At 33.4% G+C, this 15,011-nt stretch overlaps 4 protein-coding genes across 6 annotated transcripts; 1 reads left to right on the top strand and 3 right to left on the bottom strand.

Annotated features, from left to right (window-relative positions):
* Positions 1 to 2,973: 2,973 nt before the first annotated feature.
* On the bottom strand, positions 2,974 to 6,076 carry LOC131664887 (fumarylacetoacetase). Its single transcript, XM_058936332.1, has 8 exons — positions 5,936 to 6,076; positions 5,127 to 5,356; positions 4,904 to 5,044; positions 4,573 to 4,826; positions 4,306 to 4,512; positions 4,079 to 4,224; positions 3,880 to 3,997; positions 2,974 to 3,797 (listed from the first exon to the last, which is right to left on the bottom strand). The coding sequence occupies exons 1-8, from the start codon at positions 6,017 to 6,019 to the stop codon at positions 3,721 to 3,723; spliced, it is 1,257 nt and encodes a 418-aa protein (XP_058792315.1). The 5' UTR covers positions 6,020 to 6,076; the 3' UTR covers positions 2,974 to 3,720.
* Positions 6,077 to 10,204: 4,128 nt separating this feature from the next.
* On the bottom strand, positions 10,205 to 12,642 carry LOC131665192 (uncharacterized). Its single transcript, XM_058936910.1, has 7 exons — positions 12,431 to 12,642; positions 11,987 to 12,346; positions 11,808 to 11,924; positions 11,624 to 11,736; positions 10,998 to 11,555; positions 10,838 to 10,906; positions 10,205 to 10,762 (listed from the first exon to the last, which is right to left on the bottom strand). The coding sequence occupies exons 1-7, from the start codon at positions 12,476 to 12,478 to the stop codon at positions 10,624 to 10,626; spliced, it is 1,404 nt and encodes a 467-aa protein (XP_058792893.1). The 5' UTR covers positions 12,479 to 12,642; the 3' UTR covers positions 10,205 to 10,623.
* Positions 12,643 to 12,800: 158 nt separating this feature from the next.
* Positions 12,801 to 13,419, bottom strand: LOC131666064 (uncharacterized). Its single transcript, XM_058938424.1, has 2 exons — positions 13,172 to 13,419; positions 12,801 to 13,078 (listed from the first exon to the last, which is right to left on the bottom strand). The coding sequence occupies exons 1-2, from the start codon at positions 13,417 to 13,419 to the stop codon at positions 12,919 to 12,921; spliced, it is 408 nt and encodes a 135-aa protein (XP_058794407.1). The 3' UTR covers positions 12,801 to 12,918.
* On the top strand, positions 13,051 to 14,919 carry LOC131665562 (RING finger protein 212B-like). Of its 3 annotated transcripts, none has more exons than XM_058937521.1 (5): positions 13,051 to 13,259; positions 13,817 to 13,961; positions 14,035 to 14,216; positions 14,290 to 14,438; positions 14,520 to 14,919. In XM_058937521.1, the coding sequence occupies exons 2-5, from the start codon at positions 13,853 to 13,855 to the stop codon at positions 14,749 to 14,751; spliced, it is 672 nt and encodes a 223-aa protein (XP_058793504.1). In that variant the 5' UTR covers positions 13,051 to 13,259; positions 13,817 to 13,852; the 3' UTR covers positions 14,752 to 14,919. The 3 variants fall into 3 exon arrangements, with proteins under 3 accessions (XP_058793504.1, XP_058793513.1, XP_058793522.1); XM_058937530.1 differs by having other exon boundaries at positions 13,237 to 13,328; XM_058937539.1 differs by lacking the exon at positions 13,051 to 13,259 and having other exon boundaries at positions 13,617 to 13,961; positions 14,520 to 14,566; positions 14,600 to 14,881.
* Positions 14,920 to 15,011: the final 92 nt, after the last annotated feature.

The raw sequence follows: 15,011 nt of genomic DNA, 5'->3' as shown, positions 1-15,011 counted from the left end.
GGAGTCGGGTAGTAGGCGGCGCCTAATGAACATCGCGCGGAAACTGCGCCCCGAACCTTGGGCCTGGAGTGGGGAAGAAAAAGTTTTTGTAGCGGCGTTCTCTCCTTATTTTAAGACCTTTATTTTTCTTGTATGAGCTCAGTTCAGTTTGGACATTCGAAGAGACCACTCATTTTCATTGTAAAATTGCGTGCATGCGACCATTGCGTTTATTCGATTAATTTTATTCAATGTTAAATAAAAATAATGTATCTTGAGGTACGTCGTACGATCATTAATTCTTGGCTGCATTGGAGTAAGTTTTTTCCATTAAACTTGAATAAACTGTTTTTATGTTCATCTCTATTTTCTATTGTTTCTGTTGCGGTAACTATAAAGCTTGATAATTCTTAAGCCAATCTGTCCCTAAATATCCAATAACATCGAGTGGAAATGAGTCTGCGGCTACATTGTAGATTATCTTTTCCGAAAGTGTTGAGTTTGCATTGCCTATACATTGTATATGGGCCGTTTGCCATTTAAATTTTCTTTCTCTAGTTCATGGACTATTTGATTGAACTACATGTTTTTCTATAAAGTACAAAATGTTTGATTATTGAAAGTCCTGCTCTGGTGTCTACTAGAAAATTCAATAGTCGTCCTTTTGTTCCTGTTGGCTTGAGCCATAAATGGCAATGTCGTCCATTTGAGAAATAAATTGCTTGTCTATGTCGTTCCAAAGCATTGAGGCGGATCGTCGTCTGTCTATGGATCCTCTACATTAGGTGTTGTTTTGAGGCTGGTTTTGAAAAATTTCCATTTTACGAATTCTACAACGATAACGATGGTTTTTCTTATTTCCATATGCTTCACAGTTTGAACAAGTATGTTTTGCAGGCTTGCAATTATATATATAATTTCTATGAATTTTCAAGTTAAAATACTTTTGGAATCGGGCGTTAATCCGCGAATGAAACGCAGGGATGGTAATCTGCCGTTGTGGTGAGCAGCTCGTCAACCAACGTCCGCAATTGCAGGTTTACTTATCAAGCATGGTGCGAGTGTTCATGACTGCAATGATTTATACGGCTTGCAATGCTTTATCCTTAGAGAATATAAGACTTTTGTTGTATTACGATGCTTAAGCAATGGATATGAATTCCTTTTGCTGTGGTATACCACCAGACCTTGAATGACGCCACGAAATTAATTATACAGCACTTTCCACTTTTGATATTAAAAAATGTTACCTCATTAAAAACAAAACTAGCATTCATGATTTGGGCCTGCGTTTCTCCGCACTATGTGCAGTTTTTCTTTATTTCCTCTTCTCTCTAACTCGCACGCACTACGAGAAACCTACAGCTCTATCTCCAGCACGGCTGGAAAGCGTTAACAAGCCGATAAGGTGAGGGCCACTGAACTGCAATCTCATTCCTGTTTCTTACCGTTCCCACTGAGTTTCTTCCTTTACAACATGCTTTACCTTTTATCTTTGAAACAGAGTGAAATTAAAATGTTAGAGAGTTCTAGAATTTTATTTGCAACGATGGATAGCAAATAATTACGTCTTTCAAAAACCTCATAACGAGCTTTTCAAGGTTTAGATTAGTCATAAAATGAAAATCGCATAAAATATTGTATCAAATCAATTTAATTATATCGAATGCTGTAATTATAGATAATTGAATGTTAATTGTCTTATTGGTTCATATTTTGTACACAAATTCGATTATAAAAATGAAGTCATAATAAACAATAGGTATGACAAATTTACGACTTAAATGAGAATATTGCGGAATTGGAGTTGGAATTGGTGATGTAATATGTTAAATAATTAATAATGATAAGTAAAGTTTGGTAAACTGAAGTACAAACGTCAAAGTAACAACGGCGAAAGCATGCATGTGCATTATATACAGACGCTCCGACAATTTATTAATGCATTCTGCCCTTTTGCAGACGGCCTCACTCTTCTCCCTTTTTTTCATGATATTTTCCCAAACGCTGATCGCTCTCGCCAAACACATGTGGACCAAATTTTGATAATATGAGCAGCTCTGTTATATTATCTCTCTTAATCTAAATGAGCGTCCAAGTTGTAAACATTGTAACATAAGTTGTAAGAAACCCTATATGTGGTCTTAAGCCTATAGGCACCCGCACTCGGGTTTTTACACGCAGAGGATGCTCAATCCGTATTGAAGTCGCTTACGCGCCGCCAGGCCATGGAAGTCTCCATGGAAGGTCCATGACTTTGGCTCGTTTTTCAGCTTCTTTACAGTCCAAAAGGCACAACAAATATTAAAAATTCAGTAATAATTCTTAATCGTGAATCTGAATTTCTTAAATCTCATATAAAAATAATTGGAATTAGATTAGAAAGTAATGCTATTGAAATTTAGATTTTAAACATTTAAATTCTATTGGATTGTCGCCAACAAAATTACCAAAAGACAGTATAAAAAATTTCTAACAATATAATTAATTTTCAATAGACTGTAGCAGAGCAAAAAGAATAAACTGAAATGGCTTCCGATCTCTTTTCTTCAATTTGCATCTTTGGAAGATGTCTGAGACTCGAACTCCTGACTTCCTGCGTCTTAATCTAACACTTGAACTACTAAACGACCGATGATTTTATGACTGTTTTGTCGTTTTCTTTGTGACTTATAAGTCACAAGATGCATATTAGCATAGATAAACTGTATTTTTAAATAGCACTCAAATTCAACATTTTTATTTGAAAATATTTGCTTTCGGATATGTAAGGCATTGGAATATATTGAAAACTATTAAATAGCATTTGCCTGAATTGACCATTTATTGAAAATTTATTCGAATAATTTTCAATCTATTCAATTGAATCTGATTGAATAATATGTTATAAGAAAATATTGATGTAAGTTAAAATGTGATTAAAATTTCAACACTAACAATTTATGAGAATATATTAAAAATTACTAAACTAATTCCATGGATGCGTTTGTTCTGTCGAAATATATTAGAATATATTTTAAGAATTATAAAACATAATCTGATGTAATAACATGTTATATAAAAAAGTATTAAAAAACATTTCAGCTATAATGTGATAAAAATTTAACACTGATAATTTATGGGAATATATGTTTTACTACTGTATGACTTTTCATTTTTAAAATTGACCTTTTACAGCTTTTTTAACGTTATTTATAAATTTTTCAGAAAATAAACACGGCTATGCGTTCTTCAACATTGAACGTATCTGCCTGATTTTTTTTTTTTTTTTTTTTAACAAATGAATTCAGTTCTGATTGAATAGCAGATCTTTAGTGTGGTCTTAGGCATATATTTATTTTTATCAGCATAGTAGAATATTAGATATTGGTGGTCAGGTTAAGTAACATGAATTGAGTTTAATGTTACTATTCAATCCATCAAAGTTTTATGTATGTCAATAACGAAATAAATATACATTTTAATGCGAAGCAGCAAACCGTAAATTAAATCGAAACTAGTAGTTTTTTTCTAGGCTTTCACGGGGAGGAAAAGGATGCTCCTCACGGCGAGTCTCACACGATACATTTCATTGCCATCTCCCTGCTTTCCTAATTGTCTGCATTCCTGATTGGTATCTTCATAATTATGATACTATATCTTTTTTCCCTCATTCAACTACTTACTAGCAATTTTAATGCCTTGATATTGCTCTCCGTCGTCCCGAAAGTATGTAAGGTACGGGTGCCTTGTTACAATGTCTTATTCTGGTTTCACAGGCAGTAACTTTCCAGTGCATTGTCCAAAACCAATTCTGTATCCATCACCCTCGCAAAAACCTGATCGGAAAATAAAAAAAACCATTGATCAATTGCTTATATATTTAGTAAATTGAATGAAACAACGCTACTACTGATTTACCTCGAATACAAACTTCGTCTCCGTCTTGTAAAAATTTTCTGGTACTTCCATCATTCATAGGTACGGGTTGAGTACCCTTCCAGCAAAGTTCGAGCAATGAACCGTAGGAATCAGAAGTCTAAGATATAAAAGAATAAAACACACAAAGTATGATACTTACAGAAAAACTAACTGTCATCTCTATTAAAAAATTACTTACCTCTCCACTAATAGTTCCAGAGGCCATTAAGTCGCCGGGATTGATATTGCAGCCGGTCACAGTGTGGTGAGCTAACTGCTGTTGCATTGTCCAGTACATGTACTTGTAATTGCTGCGCGTGACTGTTGTGACAACTCCGGTGGGGCCTAGAAAATGACAAAGTACATAGGACAATTGTATCCTACGCGTCGATCGCAAAAAAAAAAAACAGTGAAATCGATGCTTACCTTTTATATCGACCTCCAATTTGATGTCGTAGCTGCAGGAATCGCGATGCCTCAGATAGGGGAACGGCTGAGGATCTTGAGTCATATTAGGAACCGCAAATGGCTCCAAAGCTTCCAGAGTGACCACCCACGGGCTGATAGTGGTGCCTAAATTTTTGGCCGTAAACGGGCCTAGCGGCACGTACTCCCACTTTTGGATGTCCCTGGCTGCAATCGATCAGTGGTGAGTTGCGCGTGGCGAGTCGAAGCGAGGGCGATCCGGCTCACCGCTCCAATCGTTCATGGTGACCAGTCCGAAGATGTGGTCGCGGGCGCGCGACGCGCTGAGCGTGTCGCCGAGGTCCGTGGGCGGGCCCCCGACGAAGAAGGCCACCTCGAGCTCGAAGTCCATGAGGCGGCAGGGCCCGTAGACCGGCGTCGCGCCCTCCACCGGCAACGTCTGACCACGGGGACGCCGTATGCTCGTACCCGACACAACCACCGAGCTGGCTCTGCCGTGGTAGCCCACCGGCAGGTACTTCCTTTAGTCAGAGCCATGGTCTTACTTTTACTTTCCCAAGTTCTTTCGAAATTATACTTTAACGTTAAAACATCTCACCAGTTCGGCATGAGGGCATTGTCTTTATCGCGGAACATTATCCCAACATTTGTCGCGTGGTGAATGGACGAGTAGAAGTCCGTGTAATCGCCTATTCTAGCCGGCAAGTGCATCGTCGCTTTTTCTTGAGACACGAACGCTCTGGAAACATCAATCGCGAAGCAAACGAAGCAAATTAAAATTACGACTAGCTTACGATGAAATAGCGCGAATTATTTTTTACTTCGATCGAATATCGGCTTGTTGCAGAGTGCCATTTTCAATGGAGAGCAAGCTTTGCAAGGTTTGCCTGGCCTCGATCCACGATGGCCTACCAAGTGACATGAACTCATTGAGGCTGTCTTGGTGGAAAACATGCTGCTTACTTGCCAATAACGGACCAGTAAAAAAATCCGATATCGCTGATAAATCCAAAATTTTATCTCCAATTGCGACGCCTATTCTTTTCTTCGGCTATAAAAACGCATCCGAAAAATCAGCGTTAGACAAATTCATATATACTTTTTATCAATAACGACAATATTTATCTTATGTATTTGAACTTGATTCAATATAGTCATCTATTCAAGTTTTTAAATAACGACAATATAGTGTACGCCATGGTACGTTGATTCAGTATAGTCAACGGTATAGTTATAGTAGTACAAGGTACGTCAGTGTATCACAGAAACCTGTTATACCGAGCCGTTTGAACGCACAGTACTTTACGTTCTTAAACCTTAGATGTCACGAGAGGGCAGAAATTATACGATTAAAAGTGCTTGTAAGAAGTTGCTTAACCGGTATTTATATTATGATAAATTGCAGATTGATAATAAATTATTAGTTCGTCTGAAACCTTGTAGAATCAAGAAAAATCAGACGATAACAATGCTTTCATGTTCCAAACTTATACGCGATGAAGACTGAACGTTAATGATGCAAAAAAATCATAATTTTTTCAATTCTAACGTAACCTATACCGTTTATTAAAAAATTTGAAAAAAACCAGTACTTATCAGTATAAAATTCTTCGGCACAATATAGACTTACATCATTAGCAGTAGAGAAAATACCGTATGGCAAATTCTGAATGGGAAACTCACATTCCGGAGAATATTCGATAAAGGACTTCATTTTCACAGAAAGCTACGACGTCTGAACGTGTAAGCCTAGATAATCTGACTCTGTCGATCGTCCGGTAAAGTGCTGGATTATCATACTGGAGGCTTGTCTCTCGAGGCCGACGGGCTGTGGACGGCGACCAAACGGGTCTCACCAGTTATAGATTAGAGGAAATACTTTGAATTTTATATAGTATAATCGAATTCCTTTCGACGAGTTCGCGTGTTCTTTTATATTCTTCTATACATTAAGAAATATCGTTAAAAACAAAATTGAAGCTTCTTATATTGGTTAGTTTTTTTTTGTAACACCGAAAATCTTATTTTCTATCTATGTTAATTATAATATTTTAAGCCACATTGAAAATTTTCAGAATGCGTCGGGTAAAAGCGATAATTGATGGGAAAACATCGAATAACAGGTTTTATTGTATCGGACATTGGTGTACATAAAACGGCTTCTATATTTACACGTTCCATGTTGTTTTGGTATTTTAGGTAGCATATTTCAAGCAAATCGTAAAAATTAATATAAAACTGGTATAACATTAAAAAATATAGATGAACCACTGAAAACGATAAATAGAATATATTTTATTGATATCGAGCCCAACAGATGACGATTGATGAATAGATGCCATATTAATATAATTATAAAATAATTAAAAACATTTCAAATAAAACAAGCTTTTTATTTTTAAGCGTATTTATTTTTACAGAAGAGTAAACGAAAGAAAAATAAAACGTAACCGAGGTAATGTAATTTAAAAAATTGTAAGTGAAATAAAATAAGCGAAGATTGTAAAATATTATGAGCCACTGAAGTAATTCTATCAGACTGTATTTTTGAAATTTTGCTGAATTTGATGCTTCTGCAGCGCACTGAGCGTTGCATATGCAAATGATTTTTTAGTAAATGTATAAATATTATATTGACGGAGATATAACCTTAAAAAAAATAAACGAGGTTTACATATGTATAAATGTATTTAAAACTTGTTGGCACTTTGACAATGATATAAAACGTAAAGCCAGATTATGATAATAACATGGTGATACGCGCACTTTTTCTTTGGGATTTTGTGAAGATCAGCCAGTTACTCGAGTAGACCGTATTAACCCAATCTTTCCTCTGAAACAGATTTTCATTATTTGAATGCTATTATGAGTCTGATATAATCTATACTTGATTTTAATTCACGTCCAAAACAATATCTCTCACTCAAGTGTTCTCATTGCATAAAAAGTTATCCCGGCGCCCTGACTACTTCTGATGTATGTCCGGAGCGTGCATATCTATATAGTAAGGCTTCTACTATCGGTTAAAAAATTATAGGACTCTTACTTTCCGAGCGTGTAGCTCTGCGAAAACAAATCGCACAATGATATAGAAAAAATAGCGTTAAAGCTTTTTGTTTTACGCATCAATTAGTTTGTCGGCGGTCGATCTAGTTTAATTAGTAAAATTGTAATAGCGATAACAAGGAAAAAAAACACGGAATTTTAAGCTACTTTTTACGAGGGCAGTAACCTGCCATTTTATTAAAAATGAATAGAACATCGCAAAATAAATTCAGCGTCTACTTCGAAGCTGCCTCAATGCAATTGCGGTAGGCTTTTGAAAAAAATTAATTAGTTTATTTATAAAGTGCATTCTTCAAAAAAAAAATTATCTCTTTAATGACTTATTCGATTGACGTCGGACTTGGTGCAAATTATTAAGTAATGATTAAACATCATAATTTTCAATGATTTTCTGAATACATTTTTTAAACTTTTAAATGCTAAATTGTTAAAGTTTGTAAATAATTTTAATAGAAGCCGTGTTTTGTAAGTTTCAGGTGTTATAATATAAATAAAAAATAAGTTGGAGAGCAACGTGATACCAACAGTAACTTATTTCTTTCGGTAGCAATCATTCGAAATATTTTTTTTGAAGAAATAGTATAATTTGAATGCAATTAAGTCTACGACATTAACAAAATTGTAATTTTTCGTTAAGCAAATCATTGACATACATATAATTTTTTCTTTTTAATTAGGCTATCAAATACGATAATAATATTTTTGTCTTCAATTCAATTCAATTCAATTCAATTTCAATCCCAAGATACAGCAAAATTAGTACGAGAGTGGAATGCGGCTACATCGACAACGCTTAGAGCGGCGCACGGCTCTCCGATGGCTTTACTTAATTCATCATATTACTGGCTCTGAATAATATTTTCATAATTTTATAATATGTACAAATTCTTGGTAAAATTCGAAATGGTCCTATGTTTTAAAGGCTCGGAAATTTTCAATGTGAAAAACGATTTTGCGGCGTACACAAATGCGTTCTTTGTCATTGCATTATTTTCTATTTATTTATGCTATTTTTAACTGTGATTTGTAATTTATATTATAATATTGTTAAGACAATTTGATTAATAAAATATTGCAAGTTGTTATTAGCGCTTATTAACGTTTCTAAGCATGTATATAATTCCCACGTATGCCGTTCTTTAAAAAAAAATTGGTTCGGATATATTTTTGCTTTATTCTCTAAAAACCTTAAAAGTTTTTGATACTGAAAATATCGATGTGACAAACCCAAACCCAAACCAACTTAAACTGCTAAGTATTGCTGAAAGTGTCGTTGAAAAAGGCTTGACTGTCCGTTGAGTCGATTGTTACATAACGGTCCACCACCGCTGATCTCGTCGACGCAAAAAAATCGACCTCCGGAGTGCCCCACTATTTAAAAGTCTTTGTACTTGCTTCGGATAACAGACGCCGTTCGGACAACAGCTTTTTTCTGGATAGGCGATCCGCGATGCCGTTGTACCTCCCCGGTAGATAAACTTCCATAGTAACGTGTAGAAAATCGACTATTTCGAAAAAACAATAGGTCTAAGTTCAGAAGATGTATTAAACGAGTGCCACCCTCCTTGTTGATGCACGCAGTGAGAGTTCGGTTGTCTGATTAAACGAGGACATGTGCGTACTGGAAATTGCGCGAAAATCCTCGAATAGCTACATAAACTTCAAACAATTCTTTCATGATCGAATGCCAAGATATCTATGTTGTCCATGAGCCCGATAGCTAGTTGTTGTTTAAATGAACTCATGTGAAGTTGAACTGTGGAAAATACAGTATTTTTCCACCAACAGAACTTGATCATTATAGGAGATGGGACAGCGCATAAAATTGAGATCGTCCAATAAACTTTGAAGTGTTTCAAGAGTACAGCTCTTTTCTCAAGCCATTCATCTAGAAAATTTGAAGACCTCGGGGACTTGGGCAGTTAATTTAGCTTTGTTCTGAAGGGCCAAAAGAAAGACGTCCAAGTACAGAATCACTCACTTTGCGAACGATAGATCTTTGCGATCTAATACGTTATCATCGCAAACATGTAAGGTGCAGATGAGAGGTTGAAGGGCAAGCTTGTCATCTCAAGTAATTCATTTTTGTAGATGAGACAAAGAAGGTTGCAATGAGATTCCGTTATTGGAACATGAAAATATGCCTGGCTGAAATCTATTTTTACCGTCCAGTCGTTGTCTTGCAAAAATCTTGCCATTTAGAAGAGCTAAATAAGACTGAATTGTTGCCTGAACATGATCGTCCAAACCTCTCAAATCGGAAATTGGACGACTTTAGTTGGAAGTTAAAATGTAATGGTTCACATTTTACTTAAGGACGTTCTCTTATGTCAGCCATGCTAGAAAGTATTTATTTTTATGAAAATATTCTATTACTAACATTGTCTATCAGAAATCTATCAAAAACCTTTAGAAGATTACACATACTTATTAGAATACGATGAAACTACATGGAAATAGTGAAAAAGCAAAATAATAGTACATTACGATACAAGTGCGGGATAGATTCTTGTCTCGTGTGGCGTTTACGCCCGAGCGAAAAAAAAATTTACATTATAATCAGATGGAATCTACCGCGAAAATTATTTAAACATATCTAATATGTGTTAAAAAAGCAAACTTTGAAGATGAAGATCTCAATTTTGAATACCATTACCGATACTCAATTTGTGATTAATTTTATTCCGCTGTATAACAAAATAAAATTATTTTTAGAAGTTCAAGAAAATCTAAGGAATAGTAATTTTCAAAAGAATATCCTTAATTGTCTTGTAAATCATAGTAATTAAAAATGCTTATATTATTAATTTATAATTTATTTGTATAGAAAAAGTAAGCATTTAGGGTGCGCTTTACTCAATATAAAATAAAGATGAATTTTGTAAAATAAAGAAATTTTTCCATGAAAATTCAACTGCTTTACCTAAATAACACATAAAACCTATATTTTGACGCATTAAAAAGATATTTTATACGCTAAATTGTACACAATTAAACAATGTTAACAATGACTAGAAAGCACGAAGTTGGTAAACGTAGGCTGACATAAAAAATATTCTCTTTCACTTTTTTATCGAACTTGTACCATACATTATTGTATAAATGGCATTATAAAAGATTTCCCAATAAATATTTTCATAACATTGTAAAAAAAACGTAAAATAAGGAAACAAAATGAGTCGATACCTTTGTCAACGACAAACGCCTGAAAAATTAGTTAATGGGTTGAAAGACTTTGAATCTCAATTATAATCATAATTCATCTAAATCGTATGCGCGTTGCTTAGCTTGTTTATACATTCTTTTGTAAAATTTTCCTAAATTTTTATAAAATCCCCTTCTTGTCTGACTATTGTGAAGATTATTACAAGATGAAATGTGATCCAATTCTCTAAAAAATAAATCGATTATGAATACATTGAATCTATGAAATTTTGTTTATAAAAACAAAAGTATAGAACAATACCTTTCTTTACATCTGGCATAATTTAATCTCTCTTTTGTTCTTTCTAATTGTTTCATTTTTGCGCGTAAACTGTAAATAAAATTTTCCAATTTTAAGATAAGTTAGCAAGTACAAATTAATTAATAAATTAATTTTTTTATATTTATAAGCAATTACTTACATTGACGTAGTTGGGTCGTCTTTTAGAGATGGTGCACTGGTTGACTTACAAATTAAATCACTATTCAATTTTTCTAAACAAGAATGTTTTGAAGACTTCTCTTCAGTTTGTACTTGCTCTGAGGCACAATCCATTTTTTTATTATTTTTTAAATCAATGGAGTTTATTGCACTTGACAACCTTGAAACTTTGTGTTTGTAATCATCATGAATATTTGAATCTTTATTATATAAGAGTTTTGTTCTATTATCTGAACATTCACTATCTAAACTAAGATATTTTTTTCTATCATAACATTTTTCTAAGTTGTTGGATTCTGATTTATGACTCGGAAAATAACATTTGTACTTAAGGCAAATAGGACAGCTATCAAATATATGAGCATCATTGCAGATACTAAAATTTTCACAACTTTTTCTTGAAGCAACTGATGAACATTCACATGTTGATTTTTTATGTGACTTTGATAAGTAGCAATTGTCTCTATGCAATAATGTATGCTTGTCAGAGCAATCACAGTTATGAAGAACTTCAACATTATTTGGTCGACGTCGACAACTAAAACAAGTTTATACTTGAAATAAAACTATTTCAGTTGATTTAAAAATTTATCTAGCTCAAATTACCTTCGACATATGTAAGAGTTTGATTTTCTCTGTCTTGAATGACATACTTTTTTTTGTCTTATAACAGGTTTGCTTGCTAATAAATCTTTTTTTTTATGACTGCATGGTTGATTCTAAAGTATTAATCATATATTAATTTAAAAATATTTCATAAATATCTAACAAACTCTTTAAAACTGCTTACCAATGTTGTTATATTTTTAGGATTGATTAAACGAGCTTTTGTTGGACAAATATCAAAATCAATCACCTCTTCTATAGTTGTTCTTGTTGATACCTCAATTTTTGGAGATAAAATACCCTATTTAAAAGCAAAAGTTAGTAAAAGGTCATTTTAGTAAGATATAAAATGCATTTTCATACTGGGAAACACTTTGCTGGTTCCATGAGTAAATCAACATCAACTCCTGCCAATAAGCCTTTGTAACAAGGAACAGGATATAACAATTCCACCAAATTGGTTTCAAATACAGCTAATGTTACATTCCTGTTTGCTGTGGAAGACCACTGAATCAATTCAGCAAAGATATATTCTGTAGACAACTTTTTTTCTAGTTCCACAAGTGTTGTTACTCCAATAAATATTTTTTTAAATGTAAATTTATTATGGTATAGAAGAGGAAATATTGGTGTCAAGCGATGCGTGGAGACACAGGAATTAAAAATACTGATCTTTAATGCAACTTTACCACTAGGACAAAGCCAAACACCTGGGCAGGTGACCTGAAAAAACAAGTAATTAGAATCAAGATATAAAACGCATCTAATTTATTTTGAGCAGAAGTAATAAAAATAAAAAAAACTTACAGCATGTAGATCCAAGTCTACTTTCACAGAAAATGCTCTTCCAACCATACTTCGCAAATTTAATAAAAATCTATAGTAGAAAACACTATTATATTTTACTTCACTTTACGAAAACATTGCTATGTCACTGTTTAATTTTAATATGGATCAAAAATATATAAATTGATCCATGGCCTGGAACTTAAAAAAAATTATTTTTGACAAGTTTTTGGTGTATTCTATATTTAACCTACGTCATCATAATGGTAGAAAGTTGTTTGTGTTTCCAGTTGCTAGGCAACCGAAGCTTAGTCATGCATACATGTAGGAGTTGCTTTCCAAATCAACAACGAAATCAGTTGATTCATAACAGACAATTTTGATGAAATTCAGATCTTCAGAAAATAGTGAACTGATTCATTAGTTTATATTTGATTCATGATCATATTTTATATTTTATTCACAAATTTAGATGAATGAAAATACATTATCTGTCTATATAAATAAATTTAAAGACGAAATGGCACGCCTTCGAACTTGTTTTCAGGCAACGTTTTTTGCATCTCTCGTATGTAAATCTCTTGTTTTATGAAATCACATTGTGTGATAGGAAAGTAAAGTCTTTTGTCCATGGAACGAGCAATCAAGGGTTCGTTGAACCAACCGTATCTATTTCATATTAAAAAATCAATGGAACAGTCCGCAATCGGTTTTATTACACTTCTCAAATGTCAACATTTGGGAATTGAAGGCTATATTTACTGCATATTAACACAAGGCGGCGGAAATTGATAGTGATCTTTCGGAATAGACGAGGCACTACGCTTGACGAGATTGACGTAATCAACAGGTGGGTCATCATCAGATGAAAGGGCTTCGTGTTTCGCGTAAAATTTTCCTGATATGGGGTTCAGTCCTGGTAAAGCAATAAATTCTTCTTGAAGTTTTAAATTGCTATTTTCCTTCTCATACTTTTCAGTTAAAAATTTTAGTTTCTTCGGATTTAACATGATTAATTGTTAAAAATTTTACAGCAATTTTACGAAATCAAGTTGTCAACTTTTGCAAATGTTGAAACAACGTTGCCGCTGGAAAATGTTTTTTCAGGGTCCCTAACAATTATCTGATTTAACATAATGTAATAATTTCTAGGAGCTAGGGATCCTGAGAAAAATTTTTCGAGCGGCAAAGCTGTGTTGAGAAAAAACACAAAAATGTTGGTAACATTGGCAAAATAAAAGCGAATACGAATTCGACACCAAGGTGGTCTATAGCTCGCGCCGCTAACGTTTCTTTGCTCTGTGTCGAGCTTTTGCGGTTTTGTTTTTTTTTCTAAATCAAAGAATTTAGTGTAGTTTTACTTCATTGATTTAGATTATAGATAGTAATTATCACAAAAATAATCAGTAGGTATCCAGCACCCTTTAGCTATCTAGAATAGAAATGGAGTGGATGCGCTGTAATTCCTGTTGGCTTAAAGTTGAAGAAAAACAATCTTTATTTCATTTGACACAATGTGGTCACGTGTATTGTGATAAATGTATTATGAAAGGTGCTGTTAATTTTGTAATATTATTTACGGATAAACAGTGTAAATTTTATAATCATCTTTTTGAATATTACAGCTGAAGAAAAATGTTTCCAATGTGGTTCAGTGGGTAAAATCTCATTACCTTTGAATGAACCTTTAAGTCCCCAAATAGCTCATTATTTTACAAGACCAACAGATTTGCTGGAAAAAGTCATACAAGCTGAGCAATTTCAAGAATCACAATTGGCACTTTGTTTAAAACGAGCTGATGCAAGTGTAAGCTATCAAATTTTCTCTTAATTTATATAAATTATGTAGATCCTTATTTCTAATAATTTCTATCCACTAGGATACAAAGTATCAATCGTTAAAAGAAGCTTATTGGGTAAGTGCTGAAAACCTTAAAAAGGTTGTACAAAAATACAATAAATTAAAAATGACTATCAACTTAATGGAAAAAGAAAAGCATAAATCTGTACCTAATGGAATGTACGCTCCGTAAGTGTTTTGACTGATATAATTTATGGATTTATTTTAAATCAACGTACTTATTTGAATAAATTTTATGTATCCAAACAGGTCGAGTTTTCGGACACCACCAAATCAAGCGAATAATCCAAAGTGCAGTCAACACCGATATTGTACTGATAAGATTACAGATTCGGCTCAAAGAAAAAATGAAGTTTTCCGTGTTCCATCAGTTTCAAGAGCACCAAGGTCAGTTGGATACTTTACTGCTTCTTCTACAAGTACAAACTCATCAAATTATAGAATGGCAGCTACTCCACAATCAAACTATTCACATTATTAAAATTAACAAATTCTACAAAATCTAGTAAATTCTCATAATTATTAAATAGAATTGTTGATTATTCAATCAAAGATGATCATAATTGAATCTTTTAATTTTTTTTGGCAATTATCAAGTTTCATTATTAGACTAATAGCAATTAGTAAGAAAGAGCAATTAAGTATCTTATGAGTAAGTAATTTATAGATATTTTTTATGTAAATTTTTAGAGATTCAACTTCATTAAAATAACATGAAAAAATATGTCAACCTTCATTTTT

Source organism: Phymastichus coffea, unplaced genomic scaffold, assembly GCF_024137745.1.
Source record: "Phymastichus coffea isolate CEN01 unplaced genomic scaffold, Cenicafe_Pcof_1.1 PCOF00003, whole genome shotgun sequence".
NCBI classification, from domain to species: Eukaryota; Metazoa; Arthropoda; class Insecta; order Hymenoptera; family Eulophidae; genus Phymastichus; species Phymastichus coffea.
Note: the sequence above shows the minus strand (reverse complement) of the source record. Positions and strands in the feature narration are given on the sequence as shown.